Genomic DNA, 18,627 nt, shown 5'->3' on the forward strand with positions numbered 1-18,627 from the left:
TTGGCTGCTTCCAAAGAAACAATATACCCTAGTGTCATAAATATAAAGGGAAGGGTAACCACCTTTCTGTATACAATGCTGTAAAATCCCTCCTAGCCAGAGGCAAAACCCTTTCACCTGTAAAGGGTTAAGAAGCTAAGATAACCTCGCTGGCACCTGACCCAAAATGACCAATGAGGGGACAAGATACTTTCAAATCTGGAAGGGGGGAACAAAGGGTTTGTCTGTCTGTGTGATGCTTTTGCCAGGAACAGATCAGGAATGCAGACTTACAACTCCTGTTAAGTTAGTAAGTAATCTAGCTAGAAATGTGTTAGATTTCCTTTTGTTTAATGGCTGGTAAAATAAGCTGTGCTGGATGGAATGTATATTCCTGTTTATGTGTCTTTTTGTAACTTAAGGTTTTGCCTAGAGGGATTCTCTATGTTTTGAATCTGATTACCCTGTAAGGTATTTACCATCCTGATTTTACAGAGGTGATTCTTTTACCTTTTCTTTAAGTAAAATTCTTCTTTTAAGAACCTGATTGATTTTTCATGTTCTTAAGATCCAAGGGTTTGGGTCTGTGTTCACCTGTGCCAATTGGTGAGGATTCTTATCAAGCCTTCCCCAGGAAAGGGAGTGTAGGGCTTGGGGGGATATTTTGGGGGAAGACGTCTCCAAGTGGGCTCTTTCCCTCTTCTTTGTTTAAAACACTTGGTGATGGCAGCACAGGGTTCAAGGACAAGGCAAAGTTTGTACCTTGGGGAAGTTTTTAACCTAAGCTGGTAAGAATAAGCTTAGGGGGTCTTTCGTGCAGGTCCCCACATCTGTACCCTAGAGTTCAGAGTGGGGAAGGAAACTTGACACCTAGCTTACCAGGCACCTCTGATCACCACGCCGCTTAACACACAGCACTTGCATATGTACAGAGTGAAATAAAATATACGTTTATTTAACAGAGATATTCAAGTAGTCACAAGTAGAAGAATTGAAACAAATGGTTACATATAAAATAAAGTCCCAGCACACATGCTAGAGCCTGCCCTAGACTTAATTAACTAGATACTCTTCTGTCTAACCAAGTATTTCTCAGCAGCACTTTACAGCCAGGTTGCCTGTGACCCTCCTTTCATGAGACAAAAAGAAAAGGAGTACTTGTGGCGCCTTAGAGACTAACCAATTTATTTGAGCATGAGCTTTCGTGAGCTACAGCTCACTTCATCGGATGCATACTGTGGAAACTGCAGAAGACATTATATACACAGAGACCATGTGGTCTCTGTGTATATAATGTCTTCTGCAGTTTCCACAGTATGCATCCGATGAAGTGAGCTGTAGCTCACGAAAGCTCATGCTCAAATAAATTGGTTAGTCTCTAAGGCGCCACAAGTACTCCTTTTCTTTTTGCGAATACCGACTAACACGGCTGTTACTCTGAAACCTTTCATGAGACAGACACACTGTCAGCTTGCCTCTGAGATGACGGATTCCATGTGTTTCTTAGGCCCCCAAGATATACCAATCCCATCCTTTGTCTTTATTCATAAACAACTCACCCCCTGCTGTTGGTTTCATTTTGTAGACTTGCTCTCTTGTAGATTTCTCAATCTCTTCTTTTGCCTGTGGCTCAGTATGCAAATAGGCACATAGTGAGGCATAAAACAGAACACACAAATCACCGGATAGGGAGAGAGGTCTCTGTTACCTCCTGCCTGGAAGGAACATTTCCAACATATATCACATCCTGGTGATTTGTCTTAACTCCAAGACCTTAAGAGTTGGGCTGTCAAGCGAGTAAAAAAATCAATTGCTATTAATCGCACAATTAAAAAATAAATTGCGATTAATCACACGATTGATCGCGCTGTTAAAATTTGAATACCATTTATTTAAATATTTTTGGATGTTTTCTACATTTTCAAATATATTGATTTCAATTACAACAGAGAATACAAAGTGTATAGTGCTCACTTTATATTTATTTTTTATTACAGATATACACTTTAAAAAACAAAATAAATTGTATTTTTCAATTCTCCCATTACAAGTACTGTAGTGCAATCTCTTTATCATGAAAGTTGAACTTATGGGAGGTAATGCTGCCAGCTTCTTGTTTACAATGTCACCTGAAAGTCAAAAAAGGTGTTTGCATGGCACTGTTGTAGCCAGTGTTGCAAGATATTTATGTGCCAGCTGCACAAAAGGTTCATATGTCCCTTCATGCTTCAACCACCATTCCACAGGACATGCGTCCATGCTGATGACAGGTTCTGCTTGATAACGATCCAAAACAGTGGAAACCAATGCATGTTCATTTTCATCATCGGAGTCAGATGCCACCAGCAAACAGTTGATTTTCTTTTTTGGTGGTTCGGGTTCTGTAGTTTCTGCATCAGAGTGTTGCTCTTTTAAGACTTCTGAAAGCATGCACCACACCTCATCCCTCTCCGATTTTGGAAGGCACTTCAGATTCTTAAACTTTGGGTCAAGTGCTATAGCTATCTTTAGAAAACTCACATTTTGTCAAATCTGCAGAGAAAGTGTTCTTAAAAAGAACATGTGCTAAGTCATCATCCAAGACTGCTATAACATGAAATATATGACAGAATGTGGGTTAAACAGAGCAAGAAACATACAATTCTCCCCCAAGGAGGTCAGTCACACATTTAATTAATGCATTATTTTTTAACAAGCGTCATCAGCATGGAAGCATGTCCTCTGGAATGGTGGCCGAAGCATGAAGGGGCATACAAATGTTTAGCATATCTGGCACATAAATATCTTTCAATGCCGGCTACAAAAGTGCCATGCAAATGCCTTTTTCTCACTTTAAGGTGACATTGTAAATAAGAAGTGGGCAGCATTAGCCCCCGTAAATGTAAACAAACTTGTTTGTCTTAGCCATTGGCTGAACAAGAAGTAGGACTGAGTGGACTTGTAGGCTCTAAAGTTTTACATTGTTTGTTTTGTTTTTGAGTGCAGTTATTTAATTAAAAAAATCTACATTTGCAAGTTGCACTTTCACAATAAAGCGATTGCACTACATACTTGTATGAGGTTAATTGAAAAATACTATTTCTGTTATCATTTTTACAGTGCAAACATTTGTAATAAAAAATAATAATATAAAGTGAGCACTGTGTACTTTGTATTCTATGTTGTAATTGAAATCAATATATTTGAAAATGTAGAAAAACATCCAAAAATATTTAATAAATTTCCATTGGTATCCTATTCTTGTTTAACAGTGTGATTAAAGCTGCGATTAATCACGATTAATATGATTAATCACGATTAATTTTTTTTAATTAATCGCGTGAGTTAACTGCGATTGACAGCCCCTACTTAAGAGTATAATTTTCAGGATAGATACATAAATCCTTAAATATTATCCATACATACATTTCACACTGGTTATGATGACCAGTGGGCTACTGGCTCTCGATAGAGATCTCACGTGCCACCCTTCAATGAACTGTTATGCAGATATCAGACCCAGGGGATCCCTGTAAAACCCTATAACCCCCTCTGCCAGTTGGCATCAATGGGTCCCTAGGTCACAGTATTCTTAGCTCTTTATGATTTCATTGTCTTTCTGATTCACAGTTCTAATGACTAATGATCTTCAGAGGGGGCTTTGCATTTGTAACTGGCCTTGTCTACACCCAAAAATTGTACCTCTTTAACTATACCAGTGTAGTTTAAAGGGTACAGCTCCCACAGTGTGGATGCAGTTATACCAGAATAAAGGTGCTTATACCAGTAAAGCTTATTCCCATGTGGAAAGGACAATAAACTCTGCTGGTATAAGGCGCCTTTATACCAATATAACTGGGTTCCAACTAGGGATTGTATTGGTATAACTATTTATTCTGATACAAAATCTCTGTGTGGACCAGGCTCAGAGTAACTCTGAAACCCTGTCAACTTGACTTCTTATCAGCGGTTGTCCATTGTTGCCTCATTGCCATGACATGCTTTTAGGAAGCTCCTGGATCAGCATGCAGAGGAGCTGCAGCAACAGCTCAGACACTCACACGAGACTGAGACTTTGCTGGCCAAGACTCATGCTGAGCTGCAGGTCAGGTTTCAGCAGCAGGAGGCACAACTGCATATATTAGAGGATGAAAAAAAAACAGCATCAAATGAGGTAAGTTAGACATTGCTGCTCTGGGGTTGGCTGCTTGGGAAGGGGACAGGTTGGTGGCATAAATGATGCTGCTGTTCTAATAACTAACTTCAATACAGACCATCAAGCTAAGAGTCAGTACTTTCCTATCAGGTGATAATGCTGCTGTGGAGAATGTGGAAATGTATGTTGCATTGTTATGAAAGATATGTGTGACTCCGTATCCCCACTCAATTTGTATTGCTACCCACTGGGTGTGAAGGAGTTAATTTCAAGCGGATAAGGGATGGGGATGTTGGTGTCATGTGGGCTTGCCTGGGTTGGTATGAATGAACTATCAAGAACTGTCCCCTTACGGATGAACTTGCCTTGGGAGATACAATGGAGGACCAAAGACTGGACATTAACTTTTAATGGCTGGGAGCTGTAGGAAGCAGGATGTGTGAACACAGCACGGCTGCAACTAGGGACAAGGGACTTGGTAGGAGCAGACTGGGATAGAAGATTGCAGCTACCCAGGGTACAGGGGAAACAAGCAGAGAGAGATGAAATCCAGGAGGCTTTGGACAGCAGGGGCAGGTAATTCTGCCAGCATGGGCTCTCAGTTAAGTTTTGCTTTTCCACACTCACCTAAGGACCCTTTAGTACCGTGTTCTAGTGGTGTTCTAGTTGACTGGTAAATGTTGGTTTGTTCTGAATAGGTTGTCCTGCTTTCCTATAAATCCCTGCTGGTTGTCTTGCTCCCCAGTGAAGTCTCTACCAGGGGCCAATGCTCATTTGGACCCACTGAAGAACCACAGTGAGAACAGAGGTGCTGGAGCCAGACGGCTCAGTCTTGGAGCAGTGGAGTTGCAGGGCCCATGCCCAGAAATTGACAACACAGGGTCAGATCCTGAGAGGTTCTGAGCTCCTGCAGCTTCCACTGATTTCAACAGGGATTCCAAGTGTTCAGGATCTCTTAGGGGTCTGGATTAGAATATGGGTGATGTGAAAACAGAGGGAGCTCTCTGTGCTCCCCTCCACAACACCATCTCACCCATCTGGTTAAGGCCTGGTCTACACTTAAAAATTAGCTCCACTTAGCTGCGTCACTCAGGGCTGTGAAAAAGTCATGCCCTGAGTGCTATAGTGAGAATGGCCTAACCCCTGGTGTAGACACGGCTAGGCAAATGGAAGAGTGCTTCCATTAACCTAGCTACTGCCTCCTGGAGAGCTCCATGGGAGGGTTGGGTGGGGGCAGGAGGATGGAACAGGAGAAGGCAGCCCCTTTGCTTTCAGAGCATGGGGGCTTTTGCATAGCAATCCAGGTAGGAGACAATACACCTGGGAGCTGTGTCCCTTCTCTCTGTGTCCCCGCCAGGAGCAATAGGGAGAGCCACATTCTTCCAACTTAGCTAGGAAGAGGCAGACTCCTCCTGTGGCCATAGCGAGGGCAGTTTCATTGGAGTGGCAAGAGCAGGATAGACTAGATCTGATTGTTCTATTGTCTGGTTACTGGGGCAAAAACGAGGCTTTATGACAAAGAAGCTGTTGAGGCCAGAGCCGGGAGCACAAGGATTGAAAGAACGTTTTCCGTCCCTGCATTTTTTTTAAAGATAAATTCTAAAACATGCATCTGTTTTTCAGCATCTCCATTGTCAAAAAACCAGTCAGAACCTTTCAGAGCAGCTATCGCTGTTGCAGCAGGAGAAGGAAACCCTCCACGAGGAATATGATCATCTCCTGAAGCAGCTCGACATCTACGTCAGGTAGTTACGGGCCACGGAGGAATGAGGTTGCACCGCAGCTGCTCTTTGTGTCCCTGTTGTGACAGTGGAGTGGCTTATAGCGTAAACTTTGGTCTCCCATGTAAAATACAGTCAGCACTAAGAGATCTGCTTTCAGTTGACATCTTCAAACAGAATCAGGTGGAGTAAATGTCCCACTTCTGCAGCTACTTCATTCTGTGTTCTTCCATGCAGGAGCTGAGCGTGGTGCAGGTCACAGGCACCACGTAGTCAGGTGGGGTCTCAGCAGGAGCACACAGCACTGGTCCTGCAGGACCTTCACTGGCTGTAGAGCTCTTTAGACATTTTTCATCTAAACCAGAGGTGGGCAAACTACGGCCCGCGGGCCACATCCAGCCTGCGGGACCCTCCTGCCTGGCCCCTGAGCTTCTGGTCTGGGAGGCTGTCCCCCAGCCCCTCCCCTGCTGTTCCCCCTCCCCCGCAGCCTCAGCTCACTGTGCCACCGGCGCAATCTGCCCAGCCTGACCCGGTGCTCTGTGCTGCGCAGTGGTGTGACTGGCTCCAGCCGAGCAGCACGGCTGCCTGTCCTGATGCTCTGGGCGGTGCGTCTGTAGCGCTGCCAGCCACCGGTGCTCCAGGCAGCGCGGTAAGGGGGCAGGGAGCAGGGGGGGTTGGCTAGAGGGCAGGGGAGTTTGGGGTGGTGGTCAGGGGGCGGGGGTGTGGATAGGGGGCGGGGCAGTCAGAGGGCAGGGATTGGGGGGTTGAATGGGGGTAGGGGTCTCAGCGGGGCAGTCAGGAAAGAGAGTGGGGGTTGGATGGGGCGGCGGGGGGCAGTCAGGGGCAGGGGTTCCCGGGGCAGTCAGGGAGAAGGGGTGGTTGGATGGGGCAAGGGTCCCGGGGGACAGGGGACCGTCAGGAATGAGAGGAGGGGTTGGATGGTGTGGCGGGGGGCAGTCAGGGGCGGGAGGTCCGGGGGGCCATCAGGGGACAGGGAGGGATGGATGGGGCAGGGGTCCCGGGGTGGGCCGTCAGGGGACAGGGAACAGGGGGGTCAGATAGGGGGCGGGGGCCGGGCCAAGCCTGGTTCTTTGGGGAGGCACAGCCTCCCCTAACCGGCCCTCCATACAATTTCGGAAACCCAATGTGCCCCTCAGGCCAAAAAGTTTGCCCGCCCCTGATCTAAACGTTTTTTGACGGAAAAGGCCTTTATAATCAGATTTGAATCAGACTCACAAAACATTCCAGTTTCAAACAAGTTCACAATATTTGAGATATTTGATTTTGGTTGAAATTTTTTGATTTTTTTGAAGAACTTTTTGAAACAAAAATTTTGAATTGTTTCCAAAATGTCGGGTTTTTTTCGGCGGGAACAAATGCACTTCTGTCATGTTTTTACTCCTTCCCCTGTTTCTTCCTGAGCACCTGCAATTGTCTGCCTGTTGGTTTCCAGGTGGAGTTGAACGTACTAGTTTTGACCTATACAGCCTACACTACACTGGCTTGTGTCCTGCCTTCCTGAGAGACGCCTCTCTGGGCCACCCTGCCACAGCTGTTCTCAGCAGAGACCCCGCTGGTATTAAAGAGAGAGAGTTACCAGTACGCCATTCTCCAAGAGGCAATCTGCTTTGCCTCATTACATCCAAAATGGCCTAATTCCCCTGCAAAAGCCCATCCACTTGACAGGGCATTTGGGGAAGTGGGTGGTGTGGGATGGGGGATGTTCTGCTGATTTGATTTCTTGCCTGTAAGCTGATTTACTGTATTGTGTTGTGATGTTGGGTGGTTATTTTCCAGCAGCTGGTTGTCAGGGCACTTACAGTCTGTATGTGGGCATGTTTCTGGAGTTCAATCTGCACCAATAAGTGAATAAATTGACGAAGATTTTAAGCAGCAAGGAAGGAGAAGCTCTGACTGATTATCCTGGGAACGGAGGGGTGAATGCAGAGCGCAGAGTTCACTGCCACATGACCCCAGTGTTCTGCCAGTGTCACTCCACAGGTTTCAGGGATTGTAAGGAAGACCAAGGTCGCATAGGGAGGCTGAGCCTGGCATCTTCAGAACCAAAGCTGAGAAAGGGGAGATCGAAGTGGTTGAAGGTTCATTCCAGGTTTATTAAAACTAGACAGGGTGGGATTTCTGTTTGTCCTAGTCTCCTGGGGAAGGATTGGATAGGACCCTTCTAGGAGCCAACTTGTTGAAAGCGTGGGCCCTGCTTCAGAAACTGGTTTCTGATTGGTTGAAGTAGTAGCTTATTTAAAAACAAACAAAAACCAAGATGGGCAGACCCAGACGTTAGGTAGAGAGACAAGGGCCTTGTTACTGTGGTTTGTGATTTTGGATTCGTGGCCAATAGGAAGATGAAAATTTTGTGGGCTCATCTCTCAACAATCATGCACCCCACCTTAGGGTGCGGTTCCCGAGGCCAGCAGGCTTCTGTCTGTGCTAACAGAGATCAGAGGGCTCTGAACTGGGCCCAGAGGTTGGTACCGTTTCTGGGGCACATTCAAAGGATGGCTTTTTTTACCAGAATGGGGGAACTTGGAACCATTTCAGAGAAACGACAGTATCGGTCAGTTAGGCTGGTCACTCAGTATTTGGACTGGCTACATTGACCCCACAGCAGATCCACTGGCTGTATTGTTCTGCCTGGGTACTATTCTTCTTCCTCTCACCCCTCCCAGGATTGTACAGATTCCATGTGGCAATCTGAGCAAGTGTTCTTCGTGTAAAAAAGCAGTCAAGCATTTTAATAGGCTGCTATTTACATATCTACCTTCTCAGGAAACACAATGAGCAGCAACTCCGCCATAAAGCCAAGCTCCGCAGAGCCAAGGAGACATTTGTTCATGAAGTGAAGCAAAGAGATGTGAGGATTAAACAGCTTGAAAGTGAAATTGTGCTGTCCAGGAGCCAGACGGGAAAGGTGAGGAAGCAGATGACAGAGATTTCCACTGGGGGGCCGCTGCTCCAGGAGGGTCCCAAAACGGAAGCTGCCCTAGCAGGGTCACTGGCATGCATGCCTTAGGAACTTTGCATGGCCCAACTGTTCGGATGGAGGCTTAGCTCATGTCAGGCATTGTGCTCATGTGCGGTTCAGGAATCTGGGAGCCAGCATGGGCAGCTAAGAGGTCAGCAGAGCCCATACCATATAAACCTCTGTGAATAACTAGCCCCCCCGAACTAGACAAAGGCTCCAGTCCTCACCGAGGCAAACAGGTTCACACAAAGGGATTGTCTAGACCAAGCTTGTTCGGTGTTATGATGAGCCCACAAAAGGACAGTGTTTGGGAAGTGAAGTCACCTCGTGTTTGAACCACCCAGCCCAGTGCTTAACTTGTAATGAAATAGGTGCCAGGATTCAAGCCATTTCTTTACATCCATAACCGACATGGCAGGCCCAGAGGTGCTGGGACTATGACCTGCCAAGCCGAGAGGTTCCAGGGGCACAAATTAAGCCCTGCTCCTGCCTTCCAAGCTCTTTGCTGCTGCATTTGCCTCAAACTTTCCAGAAAAGCGCTACGCAGGCATACAATCCAACATGAAACGTCAGACAGATCGGTTCAGTGTGGATAAAGTCGGGGAGGTGAAAATCAGGCTAATCAAGCTACGCTTGTGTAAGCCTGAACAATGGAGAGAGACACGCATCTCTCAGTGCTTAGGTTCCAAGGAGACAGAGGCTTCCTGGGTACCATAGATCAGTGGTTCCCTGTCTGGTTTTGGAGGAGCCCCAGTCAGTGGCTTGGCAGGTTGGTGACCCCTACCGTATCATGCCATACCCTAATACAGTTGCCATCATCTTGCTTTCTTTCCACTGTTTTTCTCCATCTTTTCTGTCTCTATTCTCCCTTTATTCTTTTTTTGTGCTTTAGAATTCTTCCCTGTTGCCCATTTCCCCAGCAGGCCAAGTGCGGCTTGAGAGGGCTCAGTTGGGCAGGGCTGCATGCACTCTTTCAGCTGAGTATAGTGCCGCAAGAGCAGAGCATCAGCCAAAGCTTGCAGCCCCATGCACGGCTGAGCACATGAGGGGCTGCTGCAGGAGTAGGGGTGAGTGATTTCTAAGGATTGTTTTAGTGAGGTGGGACAGATGTAGGCTGAACAGCTTTCTCTTCCCCCTCCTACCTGCTCCTCTGGGGTGCCTCTTGTGCCTTCAGTTAGCCTGAGGTGCCCACCTTAGGAAACATACCTCAGATGAGGTTCCATTTACAAATTCTCTTAACATACAGGATCACCCTAGTTTCTGGTGTTCCTGTCTCCACTGAGCACATTGCGGTTGCACCAGGAACAGATTTGGCCTGTCGCATTAACTGATATATTTTGTGTATTAGAAATCCTTTATTTTAAGAAAATGCAATTCCCTATTATTTAACAAACCCAAACTGCCCATGTGCAGAGAACCCTTCTCTTGTGGTGGGCCTACCAGAGGAGGGCAGTGGTGATTTTACTGTGACTGGTGCTGCCCAGTAACTCACTGTTGCCTGGCCACAGTAGAAGTTCCTGGAATACCCAGTATTACTTACTGAGACTGAGGTTTTCTGAATTAATTTGCCCTTTTCTGCAAAAACACAGGTGCCTTGGGGAGAACTCTATGACTGGGACATGAGTGGGATTGTCTCACGTCTGCTTTTGATGGTGTCAAACATTCTTTCCACCTGTCCATCTGAAATGCCATTGGACAGGTGCGACTACACAGCCCTTTCCAGGACACATAACATCAAAGACAATACATATTTTATAATCAGACCCCGGATGGGGACCTCCTTTACACAGCACTTTGAGATCTGTGGATGAAAAGTGCTATATCAAAGCTTATTGTTTCATCCTGTTTTCTTAACCACAGGAACATGCATTGATCAGACAGATCACCACGGAGAATGAGAATTTGCTCCAAGAGAAAAGAGAACTCTTACAGCAGCTTAATGAACAGGAAGAAGTTGGACGGAACAACAAATGGATCATTTCCACAATCCAGAACAGGTAGCCATTAATGCTGTTACAGAGAGCGCTCCTGGGCCAGAGTTCAAAGTTAGCCCTTTTCTCCCATTCTGTGCAGTGTCACTCCAATGAAATCCCCGTTCTGTGCATGGATACAACTAGGGCAGCGCAGTGATGAGGCAGGCAGCTGCTCTTCATGCCTAAAGGATGTACTCAGGCCACCACACGGGAATAGCTGCTTTGAAATGGCCCTGCCTCTGCTGCTGCATGGAATGTGACTCGGTGTAAAACTGCAGGGGCAATATGTTTGAAGGGTTTAAAGGGTTGTATGAGTTTCTCAGCAGAGAGATTGAGAGGAAATGCCCCTTTGAAAACAGAAAATGGTTAGGGTGAAGATTCATGTGCAGAAAATAAACTGTGCCCTTTCTGTGTGACCTTCTCAGAGTGCAGTTCCTGGATGAAGAAAACAGGCGACTCCAGGAAAGCACCCTGCAGCTTTCCGGTCAGGTTGGCATTCTGGAGCGCACTCTGAGGAACATCCACACCCACAGCTTAGAGGTGAGATGTGCTGCTTTTCTCCAAAAATGGGCACATCTGAGGAATTTCTCCCTAGTTCCTACCAATGTACCTCAGCTTTAACCTGGAAGGACCTCTTCTAGACTCCATAGGAATTTTTGGTACATATGTCCGTACAGGACCAGACTTTCAAAAGTGAGTAGTACCCACTGCCAGAAGGGGAGGTGTATTGTTAGTGGCCCAGTTCCCTAGGCATTGGACTGAGTCCCACCAACTCATTTCATAAATGACACCCCCCAGAGATTGGCTGGTAATGTCACTCTTGATTAGCTGAATTGGAGCCAGTGGCCTAGATGTGCAAGGCTTTGTGGTTCATTTTCAGTCTGCTGAGACAGCCAGTGCCCGCGTCTGTTGTGTTATTAGGCCACCTGTCATCATGACAAAGGTATCACTTTTTCTTACCTTTGTTCTTTTTTGTTTTTCAGTCATTAAAAATATCCCAGTGACGTGTAAGGTCGGGAACCAGGAAAACTTTTTTAAAAGTGGGTAATTTTAGATATTTTACACAAATGACCCCAAAGTGTCAAACATGGGAGCCTCAATCCCCACCTTGGCACCTCAAGAGGTGTTCTGATTTGCAAAGGTGCTGAGCACTCCCATTTCCCATTGCATGGACTCAGGACCTCTGAGAATCAAGCCATTTATTTGACTGGGATTTTCAAAGTTTAAATTAAATAGGAATTGAGTGCTTAACTCCCTTAGAGACCTTTGAAAATCACAGCCTAAGGGCCTCAATATATCTGAGCCATGTCTACACTATAGAGCCTGTATCAGCATAGCCCCCTAGTGTAGATGCAGAACAGGCTGATAGAAGAGTTTGCCTGCCGACACAGCTACACCACCTCCCCAGACGGTTAGCCAGGTTGACAGAAGTTGGCACAGTAGTGCCTCCGTTGGAGGGTTTGCCAGCATAGCTATGTCAGGGCGGGGTGCTCGCAGCCCCGCTGCCCAGAGTGCAGGCAGCATGGCGAGCTGAGGCTGCGGGGGAGGAGGGACAGCAGGGGAGGGACCAGAGGCTAGTCTCCCCAGCCGGAAGCTCAAGGGCCGGGCAGGACGGTCCTGCGGGCCGGATGTGGCCTGCAGGCCGTAGTTTGCCCACCTCTGGCTCATGCCCTTGCATTGAACTGTTGTTGTTAGGAAAAAACCCATCCTATAAATAACATCCCTCACACCCCACCGACACACACAAAACATATGTCCCCTTGAGGTGTTTCATCTCTTTGGACTTCTCTGTGTCTGTGATTCCTCGTGTTCTCTCTATAAATGTTATATTAAAACCTTCTTTTTCTCTCTAGTTTGCGAATGATGCACTTGCAAGCATTGATTGCCTAGAGCATCCTTCCTACCTTGGATCTGTTGTTTATTTTTCTGGTTCTCTTTCTAGGACATCAGGAGCATTGGCTTCTCTGAATGCCAGCTGCTAAGTAAGATGTTGCCACGTCCAAACACAAGGTATTATAAGTAAAAACATACAGGCAGTGTGTCTACTTACTAATAGTGAGACTTGTCAGTGTATGGGGAGAAGAAAGCTGTGAATTCTTGTTTTCCAAACACGTGCTCCACCCTTTCTTTTATTTGGAGATGTGTTTTAGTCATGCTGTGGGGAAAAAACAGTAATAAAACAATTATATAAAAGCACATGGTACACAGAAGTAAAACTCCAGAAATACATTTTCCAGCTCCACATGATTTATGGGTGGTAGTTTAAGTAATAACATAATTGTACAAGACTAAAGATGCACTGTCAGCTACATACACAGTGGAGTTTCAAAATCTTTATCCCTTGGCCCATGCATGCACAGCTCTTTTTAAGAGATACTATAATAGATAATAAAATAATTTGAATGAAACCAGAAGACAGCTGGTCTGTGCCATCTAAGCTCACATTTAAATCACTAAGTGTAATACTGATTGATAACATTCCTCAATTGTTATAGTTTTCTTCGCCAAGCTCAGGAGTACATGGTGCAAATTAATGTCACTGGATTCTGTTGCATCCGATGAAGTGAGCTGTAGCTCACGAAAGCTCATGCTCAAATAAATTTGTTAGTCTGTAAGGGCCACAAGTCCTCCTTTTCTTTTTGCGAATACAGACTAACACGGCTGCTACTCTGAAACCAGTTATTTCACTGTTACTCTTGTGTCCCACAGGTGGTGCTAAAACTTAGGGTTCTTCTTCGAGTGCTTGCTCATATCAATTCCAATTAGGTGTGCGTGCGCTGTGTGCATGGCCATTGGAGAATTTTTTACCCTAGCAACATCTGGTGGGTTAGCTGTGGAGCCCCCTGGAGTGGCACCTTCATGGCGCTCAACATATACTCCAGCCGACCCAGTGCCTCCTCAGTTCCTTCTTACTGCCCATGACAGTCATTGGAACTGTGGAGTCCTGCTTCACTGCTCTCCACTCTCCCTAGCATATACCTCATAGTTTAGTTAATAGTTATAGTTAGATAGTTATAGTTGTTAGTGGGGTTGGGGGGGTCTTTCCCCTCCTCCCCGATTTTTCTCTTGGGCTCATGCCCAAGGCTCCGGGATTTAAGCCCTGCGGTTCCTGCTCTAATCCCATGCTAACAGTCGACCCCCATGAAGTGTCTGGGGGAGTCTCATCAAGCAGAGAAGTGCAGGATCTGTAAAGGGTTTAGTCCCTGGACTAAGAAGGAGCGGGACTTCTGTTTAAAGCAGCTCCTCATGGAGGCGGCTCTGAGCCCTCAGCCTCCTGTGGTGCTCCAAGATCTGGCACTGAGACCTCGGTGTGCAGCGCCCTGGCGGTAGCGGTAGGACTTGCACCGCGGTTGGACTCTGACAGAGACCTGCGGCACCGACGCTCCCCGGCACCGCAACCAACATCATCGGCCCAGCCAATGCTCCCATTCTCCTGGCCAGAAGCTGCACCGGAAGCTGAAAGAGGCTGACCCACCTCCAGCTTCCCTGGAACCACCTGCGGAGACGCATCCCGCAGGGGAGCATCTAGGGGCACAACCTACAGCTTCGGCACCATTGACTCCGGCCCCCAGGGGAGAACCGTTGAGTCCGGTGCCCCTGGACTCCCCGACACAGAGCGTGGTTGAGGTCCAGTTGCCCTCCACCCCGGATACCTTTGCGGCTGCAAGGGATCTTATTGCCATGAAGGCATCGGCATCCCCTCAGCCTCATGCCAAGGCACCGGTGCCTGTACGTGCGGCACCATCCCGGGGCAAGCTGGCCCTAATCCACCCCTCAGCACCGTTGGTCAAGCCGCAGCACCAATCCCGTTCTCGGCACTTTTCCCACTCCCGACGCCACTCACAGTCCCGGCACCACTTTCCCTCGCAGCGCCAGTTGTACTTGCAGCACTGCTCCGACTCCCAGCACTGGTCCCGGTCACGCCACCGGTCTGCCCGCTGGTTGCCATCCAGGAGCAGATCCCGGACCCAAGACTGCTCTCGACGCCGGTCATCATCTTGGCCCAGGTCCAGATCCAGGTGCTGTTCCAGCTACCGGTCCAGGTCCCGGCACTGCCCCCCAGCGTTGCGACACCACTCCCAATCGCCTCATCAGCGTGCCTCGGCGCAGATCCGCTCAGCACCACAATGGCCCTCACATTCCACTTCTCATTCTTCGGGATCAGAGGCAGGGTCACGTTTCTCGGAATGCCGCCATTTGGACCGTAGCCACCTGGAGTCAGGGGCTGGGCATTGGCAGGAGCAGGAGCAGGGTCCCGCTCAAGGGCCCACTCAATGGCTGTTCTGGATGCCCTGGGCATACCACCAGGCCCAGGGTGCTCCTTCTGGGGCTTCTCGATCAGCCCCATACGAGCCACAAGTGCCAGAGGCTAACGCCAGGGGGCATGGAGACTGTGGCAGCTTCTCTCCCCGCTTCAAGACCTCCTCTGACACCAGTTCCTGGTGCGGGCACTGAGGTCGCTGACACAGGACAGCTGGGCCCAGCTCCGCAAGAGGCCCTAGATGACCCTCTTCTCCCCCGTGGCCTCCTCCTCCTCCTCCTCCCCGACGAAGCGGTGGCAGGCACTGCAGTCTCGGGTCCCCCTCCGATAGACCTCCATGCCCACCAAGACCTCCTGCACAGGGTGGTGCAGAATATGAACCTGCAGGCGGAGGAGGTGGTAGAGGTGGAGGACCCTGTGGTAGATATTCTGTCTGCCGAAGCTCCATCAAGGGTGGCCCTACCCCTTATTCGGACCACCCAAACCACTGCCAGAACAATCTGGCAAACACCTGCATCCATTCCCCCGACTGCTAAGGGAGTGGAGCGGAAATACTTTGTCCCAGTGGCATAGCTGGGGGGGAGCGGGACAGTGGCCGCTCCCCCTCTGAGCACAAGTGGCGCCTCGTCAATGTCTTGGTGCCTTTTAAATTTTCCCCTGTGGAGGGAACAGGGGGAGCTATCCAGAAAAAAAGGTGCCACCCGCTGCAGCGCTTTTACTCCCCCGGCGGCCGCCCCCACTCGCTCCGGGTGTCTTTGGCGGCACTGAAGGTCCCGCCGCCGAAGACCCGGAACGCCGCCGGGTGATTAAACGCGCCGCAGCGGGTGGCACCTTTTTTTCTGGATCGCTCCCCCTGTTCCCTCCACCTGGCTGTGCAGCTGCTTTGTCCCCTCGAAGGGATAGGATTATCTGTTCACACACCCACAGCCCTCTTCGCTTGTGGTGGCATCAGTGAACGAAAAAGAATGGCATGGCCAGCAGGCCCAAATCAAAGGATGCCAAGCTCCTTGATTTGTTTGGGCACAAAGTTTATTCCTCGGGGAGACTTCAGCTCAGGATCGCTAATCAGCAGGCGCTCCTGAGCTGTTACAATTTTAACTCCTGGAACTCCATGCTGAAGTTTCAGGAGTTAGTACCTCCTGAGTCCAGAGAGGAGTTTGAGGCTTTAGTGGAAGAAGGCAAAACAGTGGCACAGACCTCGTTGGAGGCCTCGCTGGATGCTGCTGACTCCATCGCATGTATTTTGTCCTCAGGGATCGCAGTGAGGCCTATCTCCGGGCTGCAAGCCTCCGGCCTGCCACCGGAACTTCAGCAAACACTGCAGGACCTCCCCTTTGATGGAGAGGGCCTGTTTTTGGAAAAGACAGATTCAAGGCTACAAAGCCTTAAGGACTCAAGGGCAATAATGAAGTCCCTGGGCATGCGCACACGTGCTACCCAGCGGAAATCCTTCAAACCCCAGCAGCCGCAACAAGGCTCCTGTCCTCTTCCTTGGCCGAGGCAGGATTTCTATAGGAGGCTGGGGTGTTATGACAGGAGGAAGCCCTCCAACCACCAGTCTGGACAAGGCCAGGGCCCGTCCAAGCCCTCATCGGGCTCAAAACAGGCCTTTTGAAGAGACGCCAGAGGACGATGTATTGGACCTCGTTCAGGATCCTACCCCACCTTTCTTGAATCGTTTATCCTGTTTCCACTGTGCTTGGTCTCACATAACCACAGACCACTGGGTCCTCCGCATGGTGGAAGGGGGATACTCTCTCCAATTTTCTTCCTCCCCACCCTCCTTCCCCGTCCCTCATCAGGGACCCTTCTCATGAGCAACTCCTTATTCAGAAGGTTCAGACGCTCCTCGCCATTGGGGCGATCGAGGAGGTTCCGTGGGAGCTAAGGGGCAGGGGGTTCTACTCCCGATATTTCCTAATCCCCGAGGCACAGGGCAGGCTTTGGCCCATTCTGGACCTGCGTGGACTCAACAAGTTCATGGTAAAGTTGAAGTTCCGCATGGTCTCCTTGGGCACCATTATACCTTTCCTGGAGACTGGTACGCCACCCTCGACATGAAGGACGTGTATTTCCACATAGCGATTCATCCAACAGACAGACGCTTCCTCCACTTTGTGGTCAACTGCGAACGCTATCAGTTCATGGCCCTCCCCTTCGGTCTCCCCCCCCCCCCCCCGAGTGTTCACTAAATGTATGGCAGTTGTGGCAGCCTTCCTTGGTCGATGGCGGATGCAGGTATACCCTTACCTCGACGACTGGCTTATCCAGGGGCGCATCAGAGAACAGGTGCATTCCCACTTCCACTTGGTCCCGGACACGTTTAGTCGGTTACGCCTCCTTCTCAAAATGGCAACCCAATCGGGGCGGTTCTGGACTCCATGCAGGCATGAGCCGGCAGTTGGAAGCTGTGAGCTTCTAAACAAGGTTTGAAATCTAGAAGCCTCTGTTCATTGGCTGAGCCTTAGTCAGGGGGCGGGGCTATCAAGGAGGCCAGGGCTTTATAAAGCAGTGAGCAAGCGACCAGGGAGCTTTGCAAACAGGGGCCACTAACAGGGAGTTTCGAGAGGGAGTTGGGAAGGGGGCAAGATACATTTGCCATTCTTTAAAACCTTTAAACTAAACTATAATCAAAACTTCTTGATTTAAACAAAAACCCTATCATGAACCTAGGTAACGGTAGGAGAAAATGCAGGCAGAAGCCCAGCAGCAGAGTGGGGGCTATCCAGTTTATTGCGCTCAGTGTAGCATGTGTGATTACCTGCCCTGTGGGCGGGTGGCGTATGTGTGCGTTCGGTGCAAGGAGCTCCTGGCCCTCAGAGACCGTGTGCAGGCTTTGGAGACCAGGGTGGCAGAACTGGAGGAGCTAAGGGAGGCAGAGAGGTGTGTTGATGAGGCTTTCCAGGACACTGTAGATTTGTCCCACCTCTGGTCAGACAGCCCCTGCGCTGTTAAGGAGGATGAAAGGCCCAGAGGAGAGCAGTGTGACGGAGTTGGGACTCACCACCACAGCGCCTCCTGTTGGTACCTCTGGGAATTAGTTCAGTCCATGTGGAGCGCCCTCTGCTGGTGGTGTCCCGTCCATCTCTTGCCCTGTGTTGGCGTCTGGACCTGCGCTGCTTCCTTCTTGCGGTGTCCTCTTCAGGACACTGCCCTCTGGCAGTGCCCCCTAGTCCACCCTCACCCCCTTCCAGGGGGGTTAACAGCAGTCTTTCTGCTTCGCCCCAGCCACAGTGGCCAACCACACCCCCAAAGTCTAACCCCTTCTGTCAGGGGTCGGGTGCAGTCCGCTATGGCCACTTCTAATGGCCGGGTGTAATACAAGGGGGAAGGGGGGGACCCAGGCCCACCCCCTACTCTGGGTCCCGGCCCAGGGACCCTCTGGCAGCAGCCTCCCTGCCCTCCTTCACTCCCCTTTGGCCCCTTTGCACCTTGTGGGCCCTTCTATCAGGGCCTGCAGTCTGGCAGGTACCGGGCTGGAGTTCCCTTCTGCTCCCCCAAGCCTGCCCAGCACTGCGGTGTCCCAGGTGCTGGTCTCCTCGCTCAGGAGACAGACCTTCCCCTTTGAAGGTTTGAGA

The 18,627-nt window shown here is 49.3% G+C and overlaps 1 protein-coding gene across 8 annotated transcripts in view; it reads left to right on the top strand.

The window, feature by feature from the left end:
* CCDC30 (coiled-coil domain containing 30) overlaps window positions 1-18,627 on the top strand; it is a 136,756-nt gene that overhangs the window by 109,430 nt on the left and 8,699 nt on the right. For 4 of the 8 annotated variants that reach the window (XM_074975513.1, XM_074975514.1, XM_074975515.1 and 1 more), the window contains 6 exons: window positions 3,967-4,132; window positions 5,738-5,859; window positions 8,620-8,761; window positions 10,676-10,812; window positions 11,214-11,328; window positions 12,731-12,798. In XM_074975513.1, the coding sequence (XP_074831614.1) occupies window positions 3,967-4,132; window positions 5,738-5,859; window positions 8,620-8,761; window positions 10,676-10,812; window positions 11,214-11,328; window positions 12,731-12,798 (750 nt within the window). Of the gene's footprint in view, window positions 1-3,966; window positions 4,133-5,737; window positions 5,860-8,619; window positions 8,762-9,707; window positions 9,883-10,675; window positions 10,813-11,213; window positions 11,329-11,771; window positions 11,829-12,730; window positions 12,799-18,627 lie in introns of those variants that run through there. The other 4 variants (XM_074975516.1, XR_012642346.1, XR_012642345.1 and 1 more) reach the window with 4 other exon arrangements.

The sequence above is a fragment of the Natator depressus genome, chromosome 18, assembly GCF_965152275.1.
Source record: "Natator depressus isolate rNatDep1 chromosome 18, rNatDep2.hap1, whole genome shotgun sequence".
Lineage (NCBI taxonomy): Eukaryota > Metazoa > Chordata > Testudines > Cheloniidae > Natator > Natator depressus.